At 41.5% G+C, this 21,304-nt stretch overlaps 1 protein-coding gene across 5 annotated transcripts; it reads left to right on the top strand.

The window, feature by feature from the left end:
• Positions 1–4,559: 4,559 nt before the first annotated feature.
• On the top strand, positions 4,560–20,992 carry esr2b (estrogen receptor 2b). 5 transcript variants are annotated; one of them, XM_020054058.2, is made up of 10 exons: positions 4,560–4,833; positions 11,405–11,916; positions 12,074–12,267; positions 12,501–12,617; positions 12,715–13,038; positions 13,860–13,998; positions 18,561–18,694; positions 19,315–19,498; positions 19,606–19,859; positions 19,975–20,992. In XM_020054058.2, the coding sequence occupies exons 2-10, from the start codon at positions 11,489–11,491 to the stop codon at positions 20,028–20,030; spliced, it is 1,830 nt and encodes a 609-aa protein (XP_019909617.1). In that variant the 5' UTR covers positions 4,560–4,833; positions 11,405–11,488; the 3' UTR covers positions 20,031–20,992. The 5 variants fall into 5 exon arrangements, with proteins under 5 accessions (XP_019909617.1, XP_010877103.1, XP_010877104.1 ...); XM_010878801.3 differs by having other exon boundaries at positions 11,402–11,916; XM_010878802.3 differs by lacking the exon at positions 4,560–4,833 and adding an exon at positions 8,375–8,467 and having other exon boundaries at positions 11,402–11,916.
• Positions 20,993–21,304: the final 312 nt, after the last annotated feature.

The following is a 21,304-nucleotide window of genomic DNA, read 5'->3' as shown; positions in this document are numbered from 1 at the left end:
CATCCTTCCCTCACTCGTGAACAAGACCCCTAGATACTTAAACTCCTCCACTTGAGGCAGGCACTCTCCACCAACCTGAAGTGGGCAAGCCACCTTTTTCCAACTGAGGACCATAGCCTCGGATTTGGAGGTACTGATTCTCATCCGCACCGCTTCACACTCGGCTGTAAACCGTCCCAGTGAATGCTGAAGGTCCTGGTTCGAAGGGGCCAACACGACAACATCATCCGCAAAAAGCAGAGACGAAATAGTGTGGTCCCCAAACCTGACACCCTCCTGCCCCTGGCTGCGCCTAGAAATTCTGTCCATAAACATTACGAACAGAACCGGCGACAAAGGGCAGCCCTGCCGGAGTCCAACATGCACTGCAAACAAAATCTACCTTCGGGTATGAATAAAGTAACTTGAAATTGAACTTGAACTTGATGCACTGGGAACAAGACTGACTTACTGCCGGCAATGCGGACCAAGCTCCTGCTTCGGTCGTACAGGGACCTGACAGCCCTTAGCAAAGGACCCAGGACCCCATATTCCCGAAGCACTCTCCACAGGATGCCGCGAGGGACACAATCGAATGCCTTCTCCAAATCCACAAAACACATGTGTATTGGTTGGGCAAACTCCCATGACCCCTCCAACACCCCATAGAGGGTATAGAGCTGGTCCAGTGTTCCACGGCCCGGACGAAAACCACACTGTTCCTCCTGAATCCGAGGTTCTACTATCGACCGTATTCTCCTCTCCAGAACCCTGGCATAGACTTTCCCGGGGAGGCTGAGAAGTGTGATCCCCCTATAGTTGGAACACACCCTCCGGTCCCCCTTCTTAAAAAGAGGGACCACCACCCCGGTCTGCCATCCCAGAGGTACTGTCCCTGACCGCCATGCGATGTTGCACAGGCGTGTCAACCAAGACAGCCCCACAACATCCAGAGACTTGAGGTACTCAGGGCGGATCTCATCCACCCCCGGTGCCTTGCCACCGAGGAGTTTCTTGACTACCTCAGTGACTTCAGCCCAGGTGATGGACGATTCCACCTCTGAGCCCTCATCCTCTGCTTCCTCAATGGAAGACGTGACAGCGGGATTGAGGAGATCCTTGAAGTACTCCTTCCACCGCCCGACGACATCCCCAGTTGAGGTCAACAGCTGCCCACCTCTACTGTAAACAGCATTGGTAGGGCATGGTTTCCCTCTCTTGAGGCGCCGGACGGTTTGCCAGAATCTCTTCGATGCCATCCGATAGTCCTTCTCCATGGCCTCACCGAACTCCTCCCAGGCCCGAGTTTTTGCCTCCACAACCACCCGGGCTGCAGTCCGCTTGGCCTGTCGGTACCCATCAGCTGCCTCAGGAGTCCCACTGCCAGACACTCTCTTTCCATTTGCTCTGAAAACCATAACTTCCAGTTGTTGGGACAGCACAAACATTGGAAATGATAGATCAGAGACTCAGTTCAATGTGAAAGACATGCTTTTAACTACATTTAATATCTCAGATATGCCTTTTTTTATCATCATACTGTACCATTTTAAAGCAATTTATGTTTCATCAGCAATTAAATGCCTTACAGCTAAAAAACGCCAGCAACCACAACTGATTACCCCAGCTATGCAACCAGCTAATATGAAAAATAGTTCATTTACGTATTACATGTAATTTTGCACACACTGTTATCCAGAGCCACTTACATCAGGGCATACATATATTCAAACCCACAACCCTTGCAAACTCCAACTGAGCATTCAGCATTCATTTCATCAAACCTTAAAAGGGAAAACTTCCAAATGTTACTCAATAAAAATAGTTCTGAGGGACCACATTGTAGGTCTGTTACACTAACTACAGTGCCCTCCAATTGATTAAATAAAATTCAAGGAAAAAATAAACATTAAACTATTTTTCTCATATATATTTTTGCCACAATTGTCGGTGCCCCTTAATTTATAACTTTTATAAATTAAGGGCAACATCTGTTTTCCCAGATAACAGCTCTGAGTTTTCTCCTATAATGTGTAATGAAGTTGGAGAACACGTCACAGGATCTGAGACCATTCCTCCATACAGAACCTCTCCAGATCCTTCAGATTCCAAGGTCCATGCTTGTGACTCTTCAGGTCATCCCACAGGTTTTCTGTGGGCTTTAGGTCAGGGGATGGGGATGGCCCTGGCAAACTCTTGATTTTGTGGTCAGTGAACCATTTTTGTCTTAATTTTGAGGGGTGCTTTGAATCATTGTCCTGCTGGAAGATCCAACCACGGCCCGGTTTAAGCTTCCTGACAGGCAGTCAGGTTTGATTTAATCTGCTGGTACTTCATGGAGTCCAGGACACCATGTATCCTAACTTTGTCAAGGGCCTTAGGAAGAAAAACAGTCCCAGAGCATCAAAGCTCCACCACCATATTTAACAGTGGGGATAAGGTACTTATCTCCATGGCATTCTCTCCATCTACGCCAAACCATCTACGCCATCTAAGCTTCCAGAAAGCACTCATTTTGTTTCATCTGACTACATAACCCGGTCCCATTGAAAGTTCAGGTAACGTTTGGCAAACTGTTGGCACTTGAGTTTGTTGTTTGATGACAGCAAAGACATAAACAGGCATATTTTCAAAGCCTGTTTTGAATAACTTTTTATTACAATTATATGGGGGATCTAGCTTCAGGTCTTTCTTTGGACACTTGTTAGGTAGCCATCTGACTTGCACATCACACTCCCTCATCTGATTGGTAGGCAGGTCTTCTGACTTTTGTGGCTGTTGCCACTAGTGACCAGTTGCTGGGGATGGAATGTGGAAAGAGCAATGAGTTTAATTGAGTTCCTACAAACCATAGTACCTATGCTTTTCCAAAACAATTTTTCTTTCCCAAAATAGCTCAAATGTCTTTTTTTTTATTTAGGGCAACTGTTAACATTCCTAACTTATTTTTAATGATCGGTCCCATTTGTGTCAATGTAAGGGCCTTTAACATTTTAAATGGGTCAACTGAAGCAAGGAGTGGATTTTGGAGCAGCTTAGTGGTTTGTTGGTTAGAGCAACAGACCCCAGATCAAAATGTCACTAGATTGCATCCTCAAATCAAGTGGGTGAAAACTTGTGTTTATTGCATATTGTCTTTATTTCCATTAATTGCAATACTCATCAGCTCTCTAATTCAAATAGTTTTGTTTATATTCATAAGCCAAATCTTGGTTTCAACTTGTGTGGAAAATGACAAATACTCCCTCACCCTACTAGTCTTTTCCACCACAATATGTATGATGACTGGAATACAGAGGCAGTGTAGACTCAAGCGCAGAGCGCTGACACTTTAATCAAAGACAAGGCAGAGACACAGAACAAGGGGCAGGCAAGATTTGAGATTACATAGGCAGAGTCCAAAAACACACAGGTAATCAAGCTGCGTAGCAGAGGTAACAAGAGGGGCAGGCTGGCAAACGTAGTCAAATAAAAGCAGGCAGGCAAAAATACAGGCAGGTCAAGAATAGGTTTGTGATAACACAATAAGTAGCAAAACTAACAATACTTCCCAAGGACAGAGGGAACAGTAGGCAATATATTGGAACGCAAATGAGAAACAGGTGGTAGGTGAAACAGATGTTCAGAATTCCAGTGATGATGATCTGTGACGAGAGCTGCTTTCAGGAGACAGACAGTGTGCACTGGAAATGGACCTGACAATATGTTGAAATTATATTATCAGCCATCAAAGTACAATTTCACTCAAGACGTCAGATGGTTCACGAAAAGTAATCCATATTTCAATTTTATTTAAAGAGGCATTAATTGTTGAAATGAATAGAAGAAGAAAACAATTGTATAGGGAATAATTGTCTAATCGTTTTTTATAAATGTTATAATTATGAAAAAATATAGTCTATTAAAAGTGAAGGCAAACTCCACAAGGTAGGAGTGAATTTTGGAATATATCCTAAATAATGGGTCTCCCTGAAAACTTGCCTTTCCCTTGAGTTTGGTTCCATTTGGAAATGGTACACATGGAAATCACATGCTTACACACCCTGTTTACTGCCATTCATGGTTGGCCCTAGCCATAAATGACATAGGCGATCACTTAGGGCCCCCGACTGCTATGGGGCCCCGGACCGCTAGTGAGCCTCAGACCACTAGAGGAGAGGGGGCCCCCGAAAATAAAATGTTGCTTAGGGACCCCAAAAGGCTAGTGCCACTGCTGCCATTGATTATTATCTGAAGTTTGTAAAGGCTTTTAAAAGACAACAGAATCATAAAGTTTATTTCAATAATAAAGATAATAAAGATTGTTCTTTCAAGAAAATCCGTTAGGAAATAAGGAAAATTCTTCTTTAAGAATTATGTGGACTGAGATACAGCTATAAACCCCCCACTATCATTGTTTTACAGCATCTTACACACTTACCACATAAGTGTTACATGTATGCGATTATATACATAAGATTAATTAACTATTTAACTTTTAGATTAACTGCTATTCTATGTATACTGTACTTGCCTACAGCTGCAGTGATTCAAATAAAAAAGCGGCGCATATCAGAGAGGGTGTGGTTAGTGACGTCAGCAAAAGTCTAAGTCTAGTGCTTTTAGATCACTGTCAAATCTTCGAAACTCGGAAAAGGAAGTTGGAAATGATTTACCCAAAGGAGTAGTGGTTACATTATATCAATGGCAACATGCTAGTGTCTACATGTAGCGTACCTAGCTTATAAGCGGCGTATTTCTTTCTCTATATTCTGTAGTTGTTCGTGTGCGCGCCACGGTAACTCCACCAAACTCCACGCTGCGCTGCAAACCTCCGCAACAGGCACTTGGCTCAATTCACTGACTGGAGGACAGGTTGGTTTAATCAAATTGCTGTTATTGTTGTCGAATATAAAAATGAAAAACAACGTGAAAGTAAAAAGGGATAACGTTATGCTATTGTAGCATACATATGAATGTGACATCTTTTGAAGATTAGTAACCGATTTAATATCCAAAGGCTACAGCGTTACTAACCCTTAACACTTAATTAAGGTCAGTGTTGCTTTGTTACATTATACTTTTTACCTGGGATGTGCTTGAGCAGGTAAACTAGAATATTCTAGTAATAACTCGTGGGTTATTGGTCTCTGTGAAAACCCGCAGGTTCCTGTGTATCAGTGAGACACTCCTGTGATTTAGTTGCATTAAGATTGAATATAGGTTTGATTAAACTGATAACAGATCTGGACTCACATTTTAATTATAAGCAAAACTATGCTGTCGACTTGGCACTACCCTGCACTATTATCTTTTACTTGAAATAGGCTGCTCAGTGTTACTGTGAATAGTGTATGCCCTTTTGTAATATAATTATTGTATAATTTGCCTTCAGCCAGATGACCATTACTTAACATGTTATTGTATTATTTTGACACACCTATGCATATGTCTGGCATCATGCTGACTTTAAATATGATATTGCACCACAGCTTAATGAAAGATACACATGGGCAAGTTGAGAGAAAAACTGTGAAAACTGCTTATTGTGGCATGTGTGAAATCAGGCACAAGTGAAAAGTAGAGGACAATCAGAGGGAGAGGTTGTGGTATTTGTGAAGTTGGGTTTGTCTGTATGAGATGACATACGCTGATAAGACACCAGTCAAATACAAGACTCGTACCCTTATTATGGCTGTCTGCTTGAACCTCCCTCCTCCATTTACAGGAATTCATCATCCAGACTGTGAAGCTAATAGAGAATGAAGGGTTAGACAAGTAGTTTGCTTTGGTCAGTTTTACCAGAAGAAGATTACTTTTAATTATACGATTATATGCCAGCTCCAGCATTCATCACATCGCATCAAGATTACGACCAAAATGACAGCTAGGGCCTTTATGTTGCTGGTGTTATCTTATTTACCTAGTTCTGTTATCTTTTTACTCACCAGAATGATATTTATAATTCTCATCATCACACAAACAAAAATAGGCTTATCAATCCATTCATATCATTTATGGAGCCCTGCAAAAAATCAAACAGGATTTACATTTGTCTATCTCCTCTGATAGCCTTGAGACTGCTCACAGCGTGACCATAATCTTACTTTGTGTTACTCAGCTTCTTCACTTACAAATAACTTGACTCTGGGGAAGCAATGTGTGGGGGATGTCCTGTCGCATACACAAATACAACCCAACTCTGTTCATCCCCTTCCGCCCTCCTGCATTTCCAGTGCTTGAAACGCATTCCCTGGGCAAGCGCCTAAAACACACCAAGGTCACGCTTTCAAAAGACCCCTTGGTTTGTACATTACGCACGGAAAAAAACTGAGCACATCGTGTAACTAAAACATGCCTGCTGTAACTAAGGGCGGCCCATTCCCCCTGCATACACACTGGGACTCAGTCACTGGTGGCCCTGCCTGGACAGGCTGATATTGGAGTGTGCGCGCTGTGCTGTCAGCTTTAGCAGACAGGTGTAACCTTACTCACAGCTCCCAGGAGCAGGTGTCCCTGAGCGTCAGCCATCATCCAAGGACCAAAGACGCTGCGTTTCGACTGACACGCCTTCCCTAATATCCCTACCTGGCCGGGCCGCCGTGTCCACGTTGAACCATTTCATCTCTGTGCCACATCATGTACAGTATTCGCCCGCACCTACCTGTCCTCCATGGCAGATGCAATCTCATTTCCCATTCATCTGTTTTATACCTGTTCTACAACAGAGATAAGTTGTTTTTACAGGTGTTTTACAGGTTTCCTTCACCTGTTTTTTCTCTAGAGCTGTCTGTTTCATCTCTTTGGAAAATTTGCTTGTTTTAAGGCTGGCCTACTCACCTGTCATTTATACCTGGCTCTTACTGTGGTAATTCTAGGTGGCTTTTGAATAATTGTGGTGACCTGTTTTAGTGATATTAAAAGGACAGTATTCCCCTGGAGATCAAAATGTAACTTAAAGACTGCAATCAAAGTAAGTGCCATTACGGGCAATTTGAAGAAGGAGACCATAAACCATGTGGAAAATCATGACCCAGAATAGTTAAACAATTGCCAGTCCAGGTCAGTGTCTGATGCTGGTGTTATTTGGAGCTGGGTGGTTAAGTGGTGAGTAGTTGTGTTACTACAGTACAGAGGTACAGTGCAGTGGGCAGGTGTAGAAGCTAAAGTGACAGGTGACAGGTAAATTACCTCCGAGCTCTAGGCGCCATAATCAGCCTGTCTGCACTGCTCAACTTTATACTGTTCTGCGCCACTCTCACAAGAGTTTTACACTGTCAAAATCAGCCCCTACAGTATGCTCTTCCTCCTCCTGTGTAATCTGCTTACAATGCTCGTTTTTTCTCCCTCCTTCCAATTGAGTATTTTCTCGAGCGTTTCCTTGTCAGTATTGATGCAGAGCGATTGGGGGCTAAATGAGGCTGCTGTAGCTCTTTGTGTGGAGGTATGTGTCCCTTGCTGTTTGCATCCGTTTGAGGGGAAATTATATGGGAACCTGCTTTTGCCAGAGATGGACTCTCTTAATCATGCTCTCTTCCACGTTGTCTGATCTCCACATTGTCCACATTGTCTGCAAATATTTTAGATGCAGTACAATCTTCTGAATGGATGCAAATTATTTGCCCTGTTTTTTTCAGAATCGACAATGCAATTAACATTAACCCAGTACACTTCTAAAGACATGGGACTAATTGCTAAATGTTGACACATTGTATTATGGCAAAGCCCTCCTAAATGCATTTTAATCAAAATGCTATTTTGGGGGGAGTGTTTAATTAAAATTGGCCTACTCACTAGAACACTCAAATGAGATCCTTGAACTTGAATATTTATAGGTAAATGTTGCATACTGTATGTAAAATTTAAAATGTAAAATAATATATAAAAAAATTAATGAAGAAAGCTAAATTTAGCCAAATTGAATTTTTAAGTTTGCATTTCACAGGATTTAGGATATGCAGAAGGTCACAATGGCATAGAACGCAAAAGATTAACAAATGATCCAAAGGTTTGTTGTTGTTCAAGGAGTGTTGTTGAAAGTGTGTGAGAACATATGCCTCTAAGCATTCAAAGGAATCTCAACCCTGCACTACAACACTCAGTTAGGCTTGATGAATTGTGCATTGTTATTGAAGTCCAAATCCTCCCTTGTGTTTTGGGTGATTGGTAGCTAGAGTAGCTTAACCTCCGTCCACTTCTCTGCAATCCTTTGAATGTGGCTGTGTGTGCCCTGTATACATATGGGAAGTTCTCTTGGTGAGAATTATGCTGTATTGTGGACGTATAGTCTCATTAACAGAGCTGGCAACATGCCCTCTGACCTGTGAGGCAGTGCTGGGTTTACCATGGACCTCTGCCAGGTTGCCGGTTCAACATCTAGACTGTCTGTCCAAAGACCAAATCTCTGGACTGCCAGCATTTGACAAAACAGCAGTGCTGTCTGTCAGACTCAATAGTAATCTCTGTTTCATATTCTCAGCATGGAAATGTAAGACCGTTCTTGTACAAGGTCTGTCAGAGGTATTTATTTTCTCATTTTTTAATAGAGATTGTTTATTAAAAACAATATTACAATGTTTTCTTATCTGATTTAATATGGTTTTAACATTTAAATTATTGACTATTCTCAAACGAGAATAGCAATAAACTGAATATTCCTTTCATCTGAATGTTGAGTCTCCACAGGCTTGGTCTCATGAGGTTTTTGATGATGTGAAATGTCAAGGAGAATGTGGGCTGTAATTAAGACTGGATGATTTTAGATGGAACTAAATATGGAATTGACACTGAAATAGAATCTACCCTCAGCAACATCAGGTGAAACATTTTGTAAATCTTTTATTGGATGGGTTTCATGGCCATGTGACAGAATGGATGTCTTTACTCTAAATTCAAGTGAGTGGGCCTATTTTGCTGTGAATGGAAATGCCATTCTAAACCATGCTTGTCCTCAGCCCTTGTCCTGTGATGTAGCTTTGCTTTCCTCTCATGTGCTATTATAGACATGCCATCCACTCTGGCACTGATTAACTGATGTCCTGTTTTACCCAGCGTAGGTACAGTATTACGTAATGTGGATTTCCACACAAAACACCAGAGCTTACATACAAAATATTACAATAATACAGTATCTTCCTTAAATTATGGATGGGTAATACAATATTTTAGCATTTTCTTTACAGTACATGTGTAATATAATCAGAATGTAGTTTCCTTCCAGTTCAGAATATCTCCACATATGTGAAAAATGTCTCATGTCACTCCTTACGTTGAGGCTATATCTGATGCAACTAATTTTTCTCTGTGTATAATGTTTTATTGTTTAAGAAATGGCTATTCTTGTTTCTCCCTTGTACTGGAGTGGCAACAGTCAAAGTAACTTGTAGTCTAGACAAGATTTTAGACTAATTTAAATAAATTAGTGCGTCTGCCCTGATGCATCTGTATTTTCACAGGTTCAATGTGAGTAGGATATTATAAAACTATTTACTACTTGGACATGGTGATTAATAAAGGCACTATCCAGAAGTTCAGTGCCTGGCAGGATCTTTGGGCAAAGCTCACAGTCTACAGGTCTTTTTCTATCTGGGAAATGCACAACAGCTCATCCACTGTTCACTTTGGGAACATTATCTAGACAAACACATTTTGAATTAAATATTAATGAAGTGTAATTTTTTATTAAACTTTGCCAGACTAAGGAACTTTCTTCGACACCACTATCTCTCCAACTTTGCAAAACAAATATGCATACTGTCACCTTGTTTTATAGTAACAAATGTGTTATACCCAGCACATCTAGGAAGGAATGAGAGAGCCTTGTTGAGAATGGTGAATCCTACCAAATTATGTCACAAATTTAAATGGATAGAAATGCTGGTTTAGCCAAATTATTGAAAATGAAAAACTGAAATATCTCATGTGCATAAGTATTCAGAACCCTTGCCATGTCACACCAAATTGAGCTCAGATGCATCCTGTATCCTTTTATCATTCTTGAGAGGTCTGTAGAACTTCATTGGAGTCTACCTGTGGCAGATTTAAATGATTGGACATTCACACACCTGTCATTACAATGTCCCTCAGTGCATGACAAAGCAAAAACCAGGCCATGAAGTCCCAGGAAATCTCAGTAGACATCTGAGAGATTTTTGTGGAGGCATAAATCCTTGTAAGGTAATACAATTGCTAATGCATTGAAAGATCCCAGGAGCACAGTGTGCTCCATCATTGAAATGGAAGCAGTTTGGAACCACCAAGACTCTTTCCAGAGCTGGCTGTCCAAACAAGAAGGTCAGGGATGTGACCACAAACCCAGCAGCTACTCTAACAAAACTTCTGAGTTTCTCTGCAGAAATGAGAGAACACCCCAGATGGACAACCATCTCTGCAGCACTCCATCAATCAGGCCTTTATGGTAGAGTTGATTAGATGGTAGTCACGCTTGAGTAAATGGCATATGACATGCTGTGAGAAGGATTGAGAGCATTAGGAGAATATATTCTGGTCTGATGAGACCATACTTGATGTATTAGGCTTGAATGCCAAGTGCCACATCAGGTGAAAAACAGTGTACCATTCATATTTGAATAATACCATCTTTACTGTGAAGCATGGTGGAGGGAGCATCATGCTATGGGGATGCTTCTCTTCAGGGACTGGGAGACTAGTAAGGATTGAGGGAAGGATATACATAGCAAAATACAGTGAAGTCCTTGAAGAGAACCTGATCCAGAGTGTCTGGGACTTGTGAAGTTTGCAGAACACTGAGTCACTCCCCATCTGATCTGATCGAGTTTCAGAGGATCTAGAAGGAAGAATGGGAGAAACTGCCCAAATCCAGGTGTACAGTGATGATAGAGGCATACCGAAGAAGACTAAGCTCTTTTCACCAAAGGTTCTTCAAGAAAGTGTGGAATAAAGAGTCTGAATACTTACGTATGTTAAATATTTCTGGTTTTTAATATTTTCAATATATTGACACAAACTTTCTCATTATGAGAGTGTAATTTTTTATAATTGAGTACTAAAGCTTAGCAGAAAAACAGATGCCATTGTACTTGTTGAGCTTCAGGTCTGGTGAGAAGCTGAGTTTCACAGTATGGTCAACAGACCTCCACAGTAGCACATTTTTAAATCAATCAATCAATCAAATGTATTTATAAAGCCGTTTTTACAACAGCAGTTGTTACAAAATGCTTTTACAGAGACACCCGGCCTTACCGGGTAATTGTAAATCAATTATAAATTAAGTCTAAGCCTACGTTTTTCTTAAGTGTGTCTTTAAAACTAGGCATACAATTTGTTTATTGTTTGGCTGAGGATTGGATGAAGAGTGACTTCCACATTATGTGTTTGATAAACTGTGTGTGGAGTAGTGAATATTTCCGTGGTATTTGAGTGTGACTTGGTATTCTCTCTCCATCCCTCCTCCATGGTGCAGTAGGAATTCTGATCTTCTGGGCCCAGGGAGCAATGCGATAGACAGTAGCAGCTACAGCCACAACGTCAGCCAAACGTTAACTCCAACATGGCCAGTTCTCCTGGGAGTGGAACTGAAAGTTCTCCGCTGCTTCAGCTCCAGGAGGTTGACTCAAGCAAGGCCCAAGGGAGTGGAAGCCCCCTGGGACTCTTGCCCACCATGTACTGCTCCCCCAGTGACATGGAGACCCGCACCCTCTGCATCCCCTCTCCCTACACGGACAACAGCCATGAGAACAGCCACGGCTCACTAACCTTCTACAACCCCTCCATGGCGGGCTACAGCAGAACAGCCACCTCCAACAGCCCCTCTCAGTGTCCCCCACTTAGTCCATCTCTCTTCTGGCCCCACCCTGGCCACAGCCAGCACAACATGCTTTCCCTGACGCTGCACTGCCCCCAACCCCTGGGGTATAGCGAGCCAAACCATCATGCCCTTTGGGTGGAGCCTAGACCCCACGGCCTTAGCCCCGGCAGGTAGCTACAGTCCTTCGGCATGTGACACAACCCCCATTTGCATCTTTTAGGGGTTCACGCCTGTCTTATCTCAGTAGGAGACGGGCTCTTAGCAGATGTTAGGCTCCTACGATGGAGACTGTGTGTTAAACATTATAATCGCCGTTCCTTCTCATAGCCCTCTCCTCCACCCTACCAAGCTGCTGGGGAGAGGACTGGTGGATGACAGCGATCTGAGCTCCTCCGCTGGCAGTTTATTGGCCAAGGCAGACATGCACTTCTGTGCCGTGTGTCACGACTACGCTTCAGGCTACCACTACGGCGTGTGGTCCTGTGAGGGCTGCAAGGCTTTCTTCAAGAGGAGCATCCAAGGTAGGGCCACCGAAACGGCAGCATGGTGTCACAATGTGTCCTGGGTACCGGGGTCATGCATGGTGGTCATCCTGTGGCTCAAAACCCTGCTCTGTTTCTACTAACTGTACCGCTGGCCTCCTATGTTAGGTTATCCGCGGCGAGTTTGTGTGATGATTTGGGTTAATTGTTCGTTGGTCAGGTTCGTAAACACATGGCCTTTAATATCACCTGTCTCCATCTGTCTGGTTTAGGGCACAATGACTACATTTGTCCGGCGACTAACCAGTGCACCATCGACAAGAACCGCCGCAAAAGCTGCCAGGCGTGTCGCCTTCGCAAGTGCTATGAAGTGGGCATGATGAAGTGTGGTAGGAAGTTGTCCTCTTGTACAAGCTGTGAGCCAGTGAGGATGTGGAGCTGTCTATAAGGGTGAATTCTCTGTTCTTTATCTGTGCTGATGTCCAGGTGTGAGGCGAGAGCGCTGCAGTTACCGGGGGGCAAGGCAGCGACGTGTACCACAGGGGCGGGGGGCCCCAGGCAGGCTAGTGGGGATCGGTGCCAGGGCCCAGAGGCGCCTGGAGGCAGGATCCATCCATCAGTTAGATGTACACCACTCATCCCTGACCCCAGAACAGCTGATATCCTGCATAATGGAGGCTGAGCCCCCTGAGATCTACCTGATGGCGGACCTCAAGAAGCCCTTCACTGAAGCCAGCATGATGATGTCACTCACCAACCTGGCCGACAAGGAGCTGGTCCTCATGATCAGCTGGGCTAAGAAGATCCCTGGTGAGGCTACTGGAGGCTGTGTGCGTGCAACACATGTGCAAGGCTGGCTTGATGCTCCAAGTTTATATGTGAGGTAGGAGATATGTCAACAACCAAAAAAGGAAGAAAAACTGTCTAGCTGTAGACCCAGCTTCTATGTGTATGGAACCAAGCTCATTGTGATGGCCTGTTCTGTAGGAGCTTTCTCATTAACCCACATACAGGACAGTTCTGCAGCTAGGCACATAGTTGGTTAGTCCTGTTGGGCAGGAAATCAGCCTGGATATGAATGGGTTACTCTTCTACTCTGTCAGAGAGCATTTTGCCTTCACTCAGGGCTTGATAAATGAGCCCAGCAGGTGCCCTCTTAGGTGAGATGGGACTGAGTTCACTCATTCTTTTGTCTGAGATGGTCTTTTGGGGGTCTGGTGAAAGACAGAGATGTGATAATAAGTTTGTATTGTCTGCTGTAAAGAAGAACAAAACTCTGCAGACAAGCAATGTGTTGTGAATGTGCCCCAGAGAGCTCTTCAGTTGTATTAATGCAAGGTGCCTCAGCATTTGGCCTTGTTCAATGTCCAGCTTTCAGTACTTGTCCAGCTTTCAGTACTTATCCAGCTACAGTAAGACTGGAGGGAGCTTAGGCTGTTAGTGCTTTACTATGCACTTCATCTATCCATTATGGGGGGGTGGGGTGGGATTAGTTATTTGTACGTTCTTGAACTACCCTCAGACTCAGACCTACTGGAGTTTTATGTTATTGAACAATAGCTCCAGTCAATGAGCACTAACTTCCACTTTCTTTTTGTGTGCGTGCGTGTGCGTGTGCATGTGTACAAAAGGCTTTGTGGAGCTGAGTCTGACGGACCAGGTGCATCTGTTAGAGTGTTGCTGGCTGGAGGTGCTGATGCTGGGCCTAATGTGGAGGTCTGTTGACCACCCTGGGAAACTCATCTTCTCTCCGGACCTGAAGCTCAACAGGTACAATAGCATCTGTTTTTCTGCTGAGCTTCGGTATTCCATTATATAACAGGTCTTTAACCTAAAAAAAATTACTATTTCCTGTCATGGTTTTCAACTATGTAAGAAAGTATATTTAAAAGTAATAAATACATTACTTAAATAAATACAATACTTGAATTTACAATAGTTTTGTTAGAATCTTTGGGGCTTCCTCACAGTCTTCACCGGTCACTCCCCCAGATCAGACTTGTTAGCTTGTGCTGACACACCTGGCAAAGAACGCTCTCACATTCTTAGTACCCTCCGTGGACAGCATTAGTCACTCAACGTAATGGTACATCTTAGCACTAGCAGGTCCTGGGGTGTGTCCAATTTCCTAATTTTAGGAAATTAGGAAATTGTAAGCGCGTAAGCTGGTGGTGCCACCAAAGGGATATGTTTTGTTGAATAAGATACTTATTTTTAAGTGCAACGAGACCTTGGCAATACTGGCAAAATTATACATTCCATGGCTTTTTATTTCATGTGGTCTGCAAGTTCTGTAAGTTATTGCTGGGCTTTGCAATGTCATCAACTCTGTCTGGGTGCGCAAAATATTTATTTTCTGCCTTGTCCATTATGGATGGCTATGGTTTGTTTATTAGAATAGGCCACAATAACATATGGAGGACCTAACCTTTATTTATTAGAAATAAAAAAAATATTAAATGCACACACTAATATGAAAATACATGAACGAATAAATAAACACACACACATATACACACACACACATTTATTTGTATATATAATAAAATAAGTGAATGCACCCATAAATAGATGAATGAATAAATACATACATGCAAATCAATTTGTAAATAAATATACATTTTCGCAAATAAATAGATACATAAATACATGGATGCAATAATAAGTGGATTCTAATTCAACCATATTTTATCAGTTTCAAGTTAGCTAGCTAGCATGTTTGACACTCAATCATTAATGTTAAACTTACCACCTTTTTGTGGTCAACTCATTTCCAGTTCTGGTCGACTGCTTTTTGCCTACTCCAGTCTTATGTTTTGGTCATCTTTTAAATGAAGGCAAAAGTAGGCTGTGGCATTTGCAATCATAACCCCAGCCTCCAGGGGAAACAATGTTGTTAATGACTTAGTGTTGCAAACTATCATTATTATTAATGTTTGGGGTTCACATGAAACCACAGTATTAAACATCATTCTAACTGATCGAATTGCAGGCAAATGCAATTGCACAACAGACTGTGGCCTTGATTAATTGATAATGTGTTAGATACCAAACACATGCATGCATTTGGCTGACACCCATTCATTTTCATACTGGTGTAATAATCATACTGAAATAAATAAATGAAGAAAAGAAACTCAAGTGTTATTAATCATTTAAATAATGATGCATCCACTTGTGTGTATTCTTGCAACCATTTATTTATGTATCTGTATATTTGTTTATATATTTATTTGTCTATTTTATATATATGTGTAGTCATATATTTATATGTGTATGGCACATTTAGTCCTCCATAAACATCAAATAAAATTGCTAAAATTACAATCGGGTGCACCATAGTAGGTGTGAATGATTACAAAATCATTAGGAAGAGAGTAGCTTGAAAGGTATAGCCTTCCATAAAGATTAGAAACATGGTCTGGTTTGGTCTTAACCATGTGAGTGTGTGGTAATACATCATGGCAAGATCAAGCAAAGCTACAACAAAATGGCTCAAAAAGAAGAAAAGGCAGGTAAAGGACTGGTTGAGTAAAAGCCCAGATCTCAGTCCTATAAGAAAAGGTTTCCTAAAATTGTGTACCATGTCACCAATTCACTAACTTTATAGCTTGACATTTCATGGCTAACTGTGGTATGATAATGACTCTATTTATATGTCTATTATGCACATACAACATCATCAAGCTCAAAATGGGAGGATTATCTGGACATTTCTTAAACAGCTTTTAAGGAAAGTTTGCATGGCTGAATGGTCAGGATTGTTGTCAATAGAATAAGGACAGTCTACTGAGGGCTTTTTCTAATCAAATGAAACCAAAGCAAGGAGTTTTTTTGGGAAAATTACTTATTTATTTTCCTAAAAAGGGTGCCTATTAACTGCTGTAAATTAATGATATGTAACTATTGATTCTTTAAATATTTATTTTAGAAATTACCTTGTTTCATGATAATGTTTCTGGTAGGTCTGGTTTTACGTCTACAATCTTGTTAAATAAAAAAATGTGTGTCCAGTCTTTTGCAGCACAAACAGCTAATTTCCTCTTTCATAATCACCTAGGTAGGCTACTCGCAAAACCTTTGCCATTATCAAAGTGTTGACAATTGTTAACAAGTTCTGAATGATATTACCAGTTATGCGCTGGTTTTTATTGATAAATATTAACCCTCCCACAAGAGTAAATACTAAAGTGTTTGACACCAAAAAAAGATAGGTTTCTATGTGTCTGTAAGCAAGTGCGTGTGTGGGAACAGATACGAATGATTACAAGTGGTTACAATATGTTCTCCCTATAATGTACAGAGAAGTTGACCTCCTATAAATCTGTCAGATATCTGAAAATGCCATAATAATGATATCAATGTTTGCTTCAAATATGGTCATACAGTTGGACAGAATATTGTCAAATTCCAGATAGATTTTCTTAATAAAATTTCTAGTGTTCATTTGAGTTATGTTTGACTTTGAACTTTGGCCACCTCGACGTCTGACTTTGCTGACAAAGCACCTTTTGAATTGTCAGTAAACAAAAGGTTTGTGTGTTGTAACCTAAATAACTTGATTTGATCAGGGTTTGTTAGGCATTACTGTTTGACAGTTACCTGCAATTCTGGGGTTAGGTGAATGAAACCCATTTGTTGGGCTCCAGGTGATTGATCTCCCCCCTAATGCAGTCTTCTAGATGTGTCAATGTGCACTAATTGTCTATGTTAGTTTGTACTACTTCGCTATAGTGTACTACTTGTCTGTATGTGATTGTACTACTGTATACAGTGCCCTCAAGAATTATTGGCACCCTAGATGAATATTAACACAAAAATTAAGTTAGCTGTTTTATCTTACTGTTTAATCTTTTGATCTTACACTTAAAAAATATTTTGACTCTAATTGAGTGCAAATGGTTCAAAAAAATAAAATAAAAAATCCAGTGATGGATTTTGACCATTGCAACTTGATTCTGTGGTCAGTTAAATTTTTGTGTGGATTTGGAGGTATGCTTTGACAATGACCCAGCTCAGACCCAGACTGGTTTCAGCCTAAAAATCTCCTGGTTCTTCATTGTCCAAGTTGCCAAGTATCTTATAAAGCTTCGCAGAGCTGTTGAAAGTAAAACAGCCTCCCAACATCACATATCCACCACCATACTTCACAGTAGGGATTAGGTTATTTTCTGCATGGCCATGGCTCTTTTTAAACCAAACCCACCTCTGGTGTTTGTTGCCAAAAAGCAAGTCTCATCAGACCTGAATTTTAGTCACGTTAGAACCTGATTTCAATCAAAGTTTCAATGACATTTAGCAAACTCCTGGCGCTTATGTTTGTGGTTTGATGACGACAGAGGCTTTGTTCTGGCATCCCTTCCAAATAACTTGTTCGCATGGAGTGTGATCCTTGAAGATTTTTTATCTTTATTTGTTATCTTTTTTCAGGCAGGTTCGTCACAGCTCCAGTTGTTTTAGTTTATTTCATTATAGTTGAGATGGGGTATAATCAATTGTGTAGCTATCTTTTTATAGCCATTGCCTGATGTGATTAACAAAAAAAATTTCTCTTTTTTTGGTCATTCGATGGCCTTTTGCATGTTGATGGAGGACTAATAGAGTTTAGTCTGTGTGTCACCTCATGTTTGTACCCAAGTGAAACAGGACATCATGGATGACCACTTATGAGTTGTCAACGACTTCCTCATTTTAAAGGTAAAATCTTAGTTTTAGTTATTAGATGACTTTTTTTCTCAGCGTTTTTTGTTAGGATTATATTACCAAGGTTGCCAATAATTCTGCAGGGCACTGTGTGATATTATATTCTACCTGTCTATTTGTTAGTACATTACTTGTCTATATGCTAATGTATCACTTTTCTGTAATTAGTGTGTTCTACTTTATACGTGAGTGAACTACTTGTCTGTATGTTAGAGGATAAGTTGTGTAAGTATGTGTGCTGCTTTTTAAATACAGTAGGTATGCTCACATCCCAACTTAACTGTCTAAACCCTGTATGTTTTGTTGTGAGAGTGTGGCTGCATCGTGTTTCACCTTTTCCACTGCCACGGCGACAATCACTATAGGCTTAGCTAACCTTGGTGTGTTCTCCTAACATGGACTTATTTTTCAAAGTCCTCTGACCATTGTGTGGCTTTTGCACTGTCTTGAGACTGCTATGAAAAACATATGACGTAGACAAATTGATCAGTGTTTTGATCTGACTTTTTTTTGCTCTAATGCCCCCCTCAGCACCCCCCCCCCCCCCCCAGCATTAATTGTATTACTCAAATCAGGAATTGTGCATTATATGTACAGTATAATGATACTCTTTCCTTCTGTGTCTATAGGGAAGAAGGGAACTGTGTGGAGGGCATTGTGGAAATATTTGACATGCTGCTAGCAGCCACTTCTAGGTTTCGGGAGCTGAACCTTCAGAGGGAGGAGTATGTCTGTCTGAAAGCCATGATCCTCCTCAACTCCAGTAAGTTAAATTATCTTTTCTTCTGTACTGTTCTTATGGGGGTGAAATCCACTTTTAGAACTACTGTGAATTAGACCCATTGTCTAACCTGTCTGTCCTCACTGGGGTCGGAGCAATGACACTTCATTCACTGGCTCCAAACACTGTCAGACACTTGGTTCTCTTCCATAACAGCTGGAAGGAGTACGAATTGTGCTGTTGAAATCTTGGTTAGAAACGTGTGTGTGTGGGATTGCAAAATTGTTTTGGATTGAAATAAGATTTCTCAGGCCGGTATTTAGTAACCTTAATTGCTCCTGTAAGTCATTCTGGAAAAAAGCATCTGCTACTGTAAATGACTGTAAAGTAATTGTGATATTAATGTATTCTTGTGTGGAATTGTATGATTTAGGAAGACGTTTTTGGAGGCCTTTGTGTTTTCCCCAGCAGTGACATCTAGTGTTGCAGTAATGCACGAATAGTGTTATTTTATTTGCCCGTCCTCTCTTTTACATGCAAATAAATGGCATGTTAACTGCTTGTAGGTATTTTATCTTCTCTTTTGTAGTTTTGTGAACACCATGCTTTCTGTATCTGTGACATATTTTAGTCAATATTTTCTGCGTATGTGTCCCCTACAGATATGTGCTCCAGCTCTCCGGAAAGCGCAGAGGACCTGGAGAGCAGGGGAAGGCTCCTGCGTCTGCTGGACTCAGTGACCGACGCCCTGGTCTGGGTCATCGCCAAACGAGGCCTCTCCTTCCAGCAGCAGTCAGCCCGCTTGGCCCACCTCTTAATGCTGCTTTCACACATCCGCCATCTCAGGTAGACTACTGCAACAATAGCTACAGGTCTGCCTCATTAGTACGTTGTATGTTTGTTGGTTTTCAAACCTTAACGTCCTATGCTCCTGCTCTTCACTGTCTCCTTAGTAACAAAGGAATGGAGCACCTTTCCAACATGAAGAAAAAAAATGTTGTGCTTCTCTACGACCTGCTTTTGGAAATGCTGGATGCCAACACCCACAGCAGCCGAATGTCCTCACCCCATGAGCCCTGTAACCCCAACCCCACAGAGCCCCCAGCAGCACCAGCCCAGGTCCCAGCCCCAGCCACGGACCCCCATCTCCAGCCACACAACCTACAGCTGCCCTCCCAAGACCCAGAATGCCACACACTTGAGAGCTGTTAGTACATTTTTAATGCAACGTAGCATAATGTTGGATTAGCGAATGGGGGAGTACAATATGTATTCACTACTACTGCAGGGAACAGTACCATATGTGTGATCTCTGTCTCCAGGTTCCTCCACACAGGGTGCTGGCCAGCTGAGAGAGGGGAGATGTGTACCCCAGTGACCAGACACCAGGGAGCATGGATGGAGACTGTAAAACAGTGGGTGACTGAAGAAGAAATGTATGGGTGACTGTTGAAGATGTATCCAGAGACGGATTTTGACCTGAATTTACTCTGTGGGACACTGGACCCCATTTTCAATTGACTGATGAGAAACATTTTAGAATGTGTCATAAGTCTTACCCTTTTAAGATGGTTTTGGTATATGGAGAAACTGTGGTTTGCACAGTAACAGTGAATTTGACGGGTTTTTGATTGAATGTATTTTTTGTGTAATTTCCTTGTAAATATGCAGTTGGTAATGTTGCTAGTAATGAGTGTATATGAACCTCTACTAGTCAGTCTGTCTTGTTTAATGTCAGCATTAAGTGACCGTGGCAGTGGGATGTAATGTGCAGTGTGCTGCGGATGGATTGCGGAGGTTTGGTCAGCACCACGTGCATAATGCTTTACAGTGAACACCTTCAGTAGCTGTGACTGTGCCTGATGACTCTGGGCATCCTTCACTCCTGATGCACTCATTGTAGAAATTCATCTTTTTTTTTTCCACTTTCAATCAAATGAATTTTGTGACCTTTGTTTAAGATGACTGTTAAAGAGGCTCCATTCAAGTTTATGTGCAAGATCAGAAGCCAAACAAAAACTAGCATCTGCTAAAAGACATACACGTGCACATTTAAATCCATATTCTGCCGTCTCTACTGTGATTATTTGGTGCTTGTGCTGTCTATGTGTTCAGTGTCAAAGGCATGTTGGAATTTCTAGAAAAGAACCCAGAGCTTACCATATAAAGGCATTTGAGTCCCAGTGGGATTGCAGCCAAACAATGAAAGCAGCATTAAAAAGGGGAACGTAGAAATAAACACCCTTAATGGCAAACATTGTTTATTGTCAAGTAAAAATGACAGCTAACTATTCATCATCCATAAATAAGCATTCAAAAAATAAATCAGACTGTACACACCATTGTGTTGTCTATTTTCCATTGTACTAGTTGAGCTGTACAGGATAACATGGCTATTTATACATGGCTATAAATTAACTGCTCTTTACACTGTTCTTTGATTTGCTATTGTACCAGTATTTCACGGTGGAGTGACCCTCTGTTAGACACACTATAATGCGCTCTTTGATTCAGCCTGTTCCCCATTATATTCATTGACTGTCCACGTTCAGGTCCCTATTTATTCTAGTGTTAGAACAGAATCAGATTTGACTCATTACTCAAAAACAGAAAATGGTAGAATAGTTTCCACAGGAATACATCCAACATGTT

Source organism: Esox lucius, chromosome 15, assembly GCF_011004845.1.
Source record: "Esox lucius isolate fEsoLuc1 chromosome 15, fEsoLuc1.pri, whole genome shotgun sequence".
Classification (NCBI taxonomy): domain Eukaryota; kingdom Metazoa; phylum Chordata; class Actinopteri; order Esociformes; family Esocidae; genus Esox; species Esox lucius.
Note: the sequence above shows the minus strand (reverse complement) of the source record. Positions and strands in the feature narration are given on the sequence as shown.

Excerpts from the sequence above, each read along its gene's own strand:
- esr2b (XM_020054058.2), top strand. The coding sequence starts at position 11,489 with ATGGCCAGTTCTCCTGGGAGTGGAACTGAAAGTTCTCCGCTGCTTCAG. Across the intron at positions 13,999-18,560 it reads CCGGACCTGAAGCTCAACAG|GGAAGAAGGGAACTGTGTGG; the intron begins GTACAATAGCAT and ends CTGTGTCTATAG. Across the intron at positions 19,499-19,605 it reads TCACACATCCGCCATCTCAG|TAACAAAGGAATGGAGCACC; the intron begins GTAGACTACTGC and ends CTGTCTCCTTAG.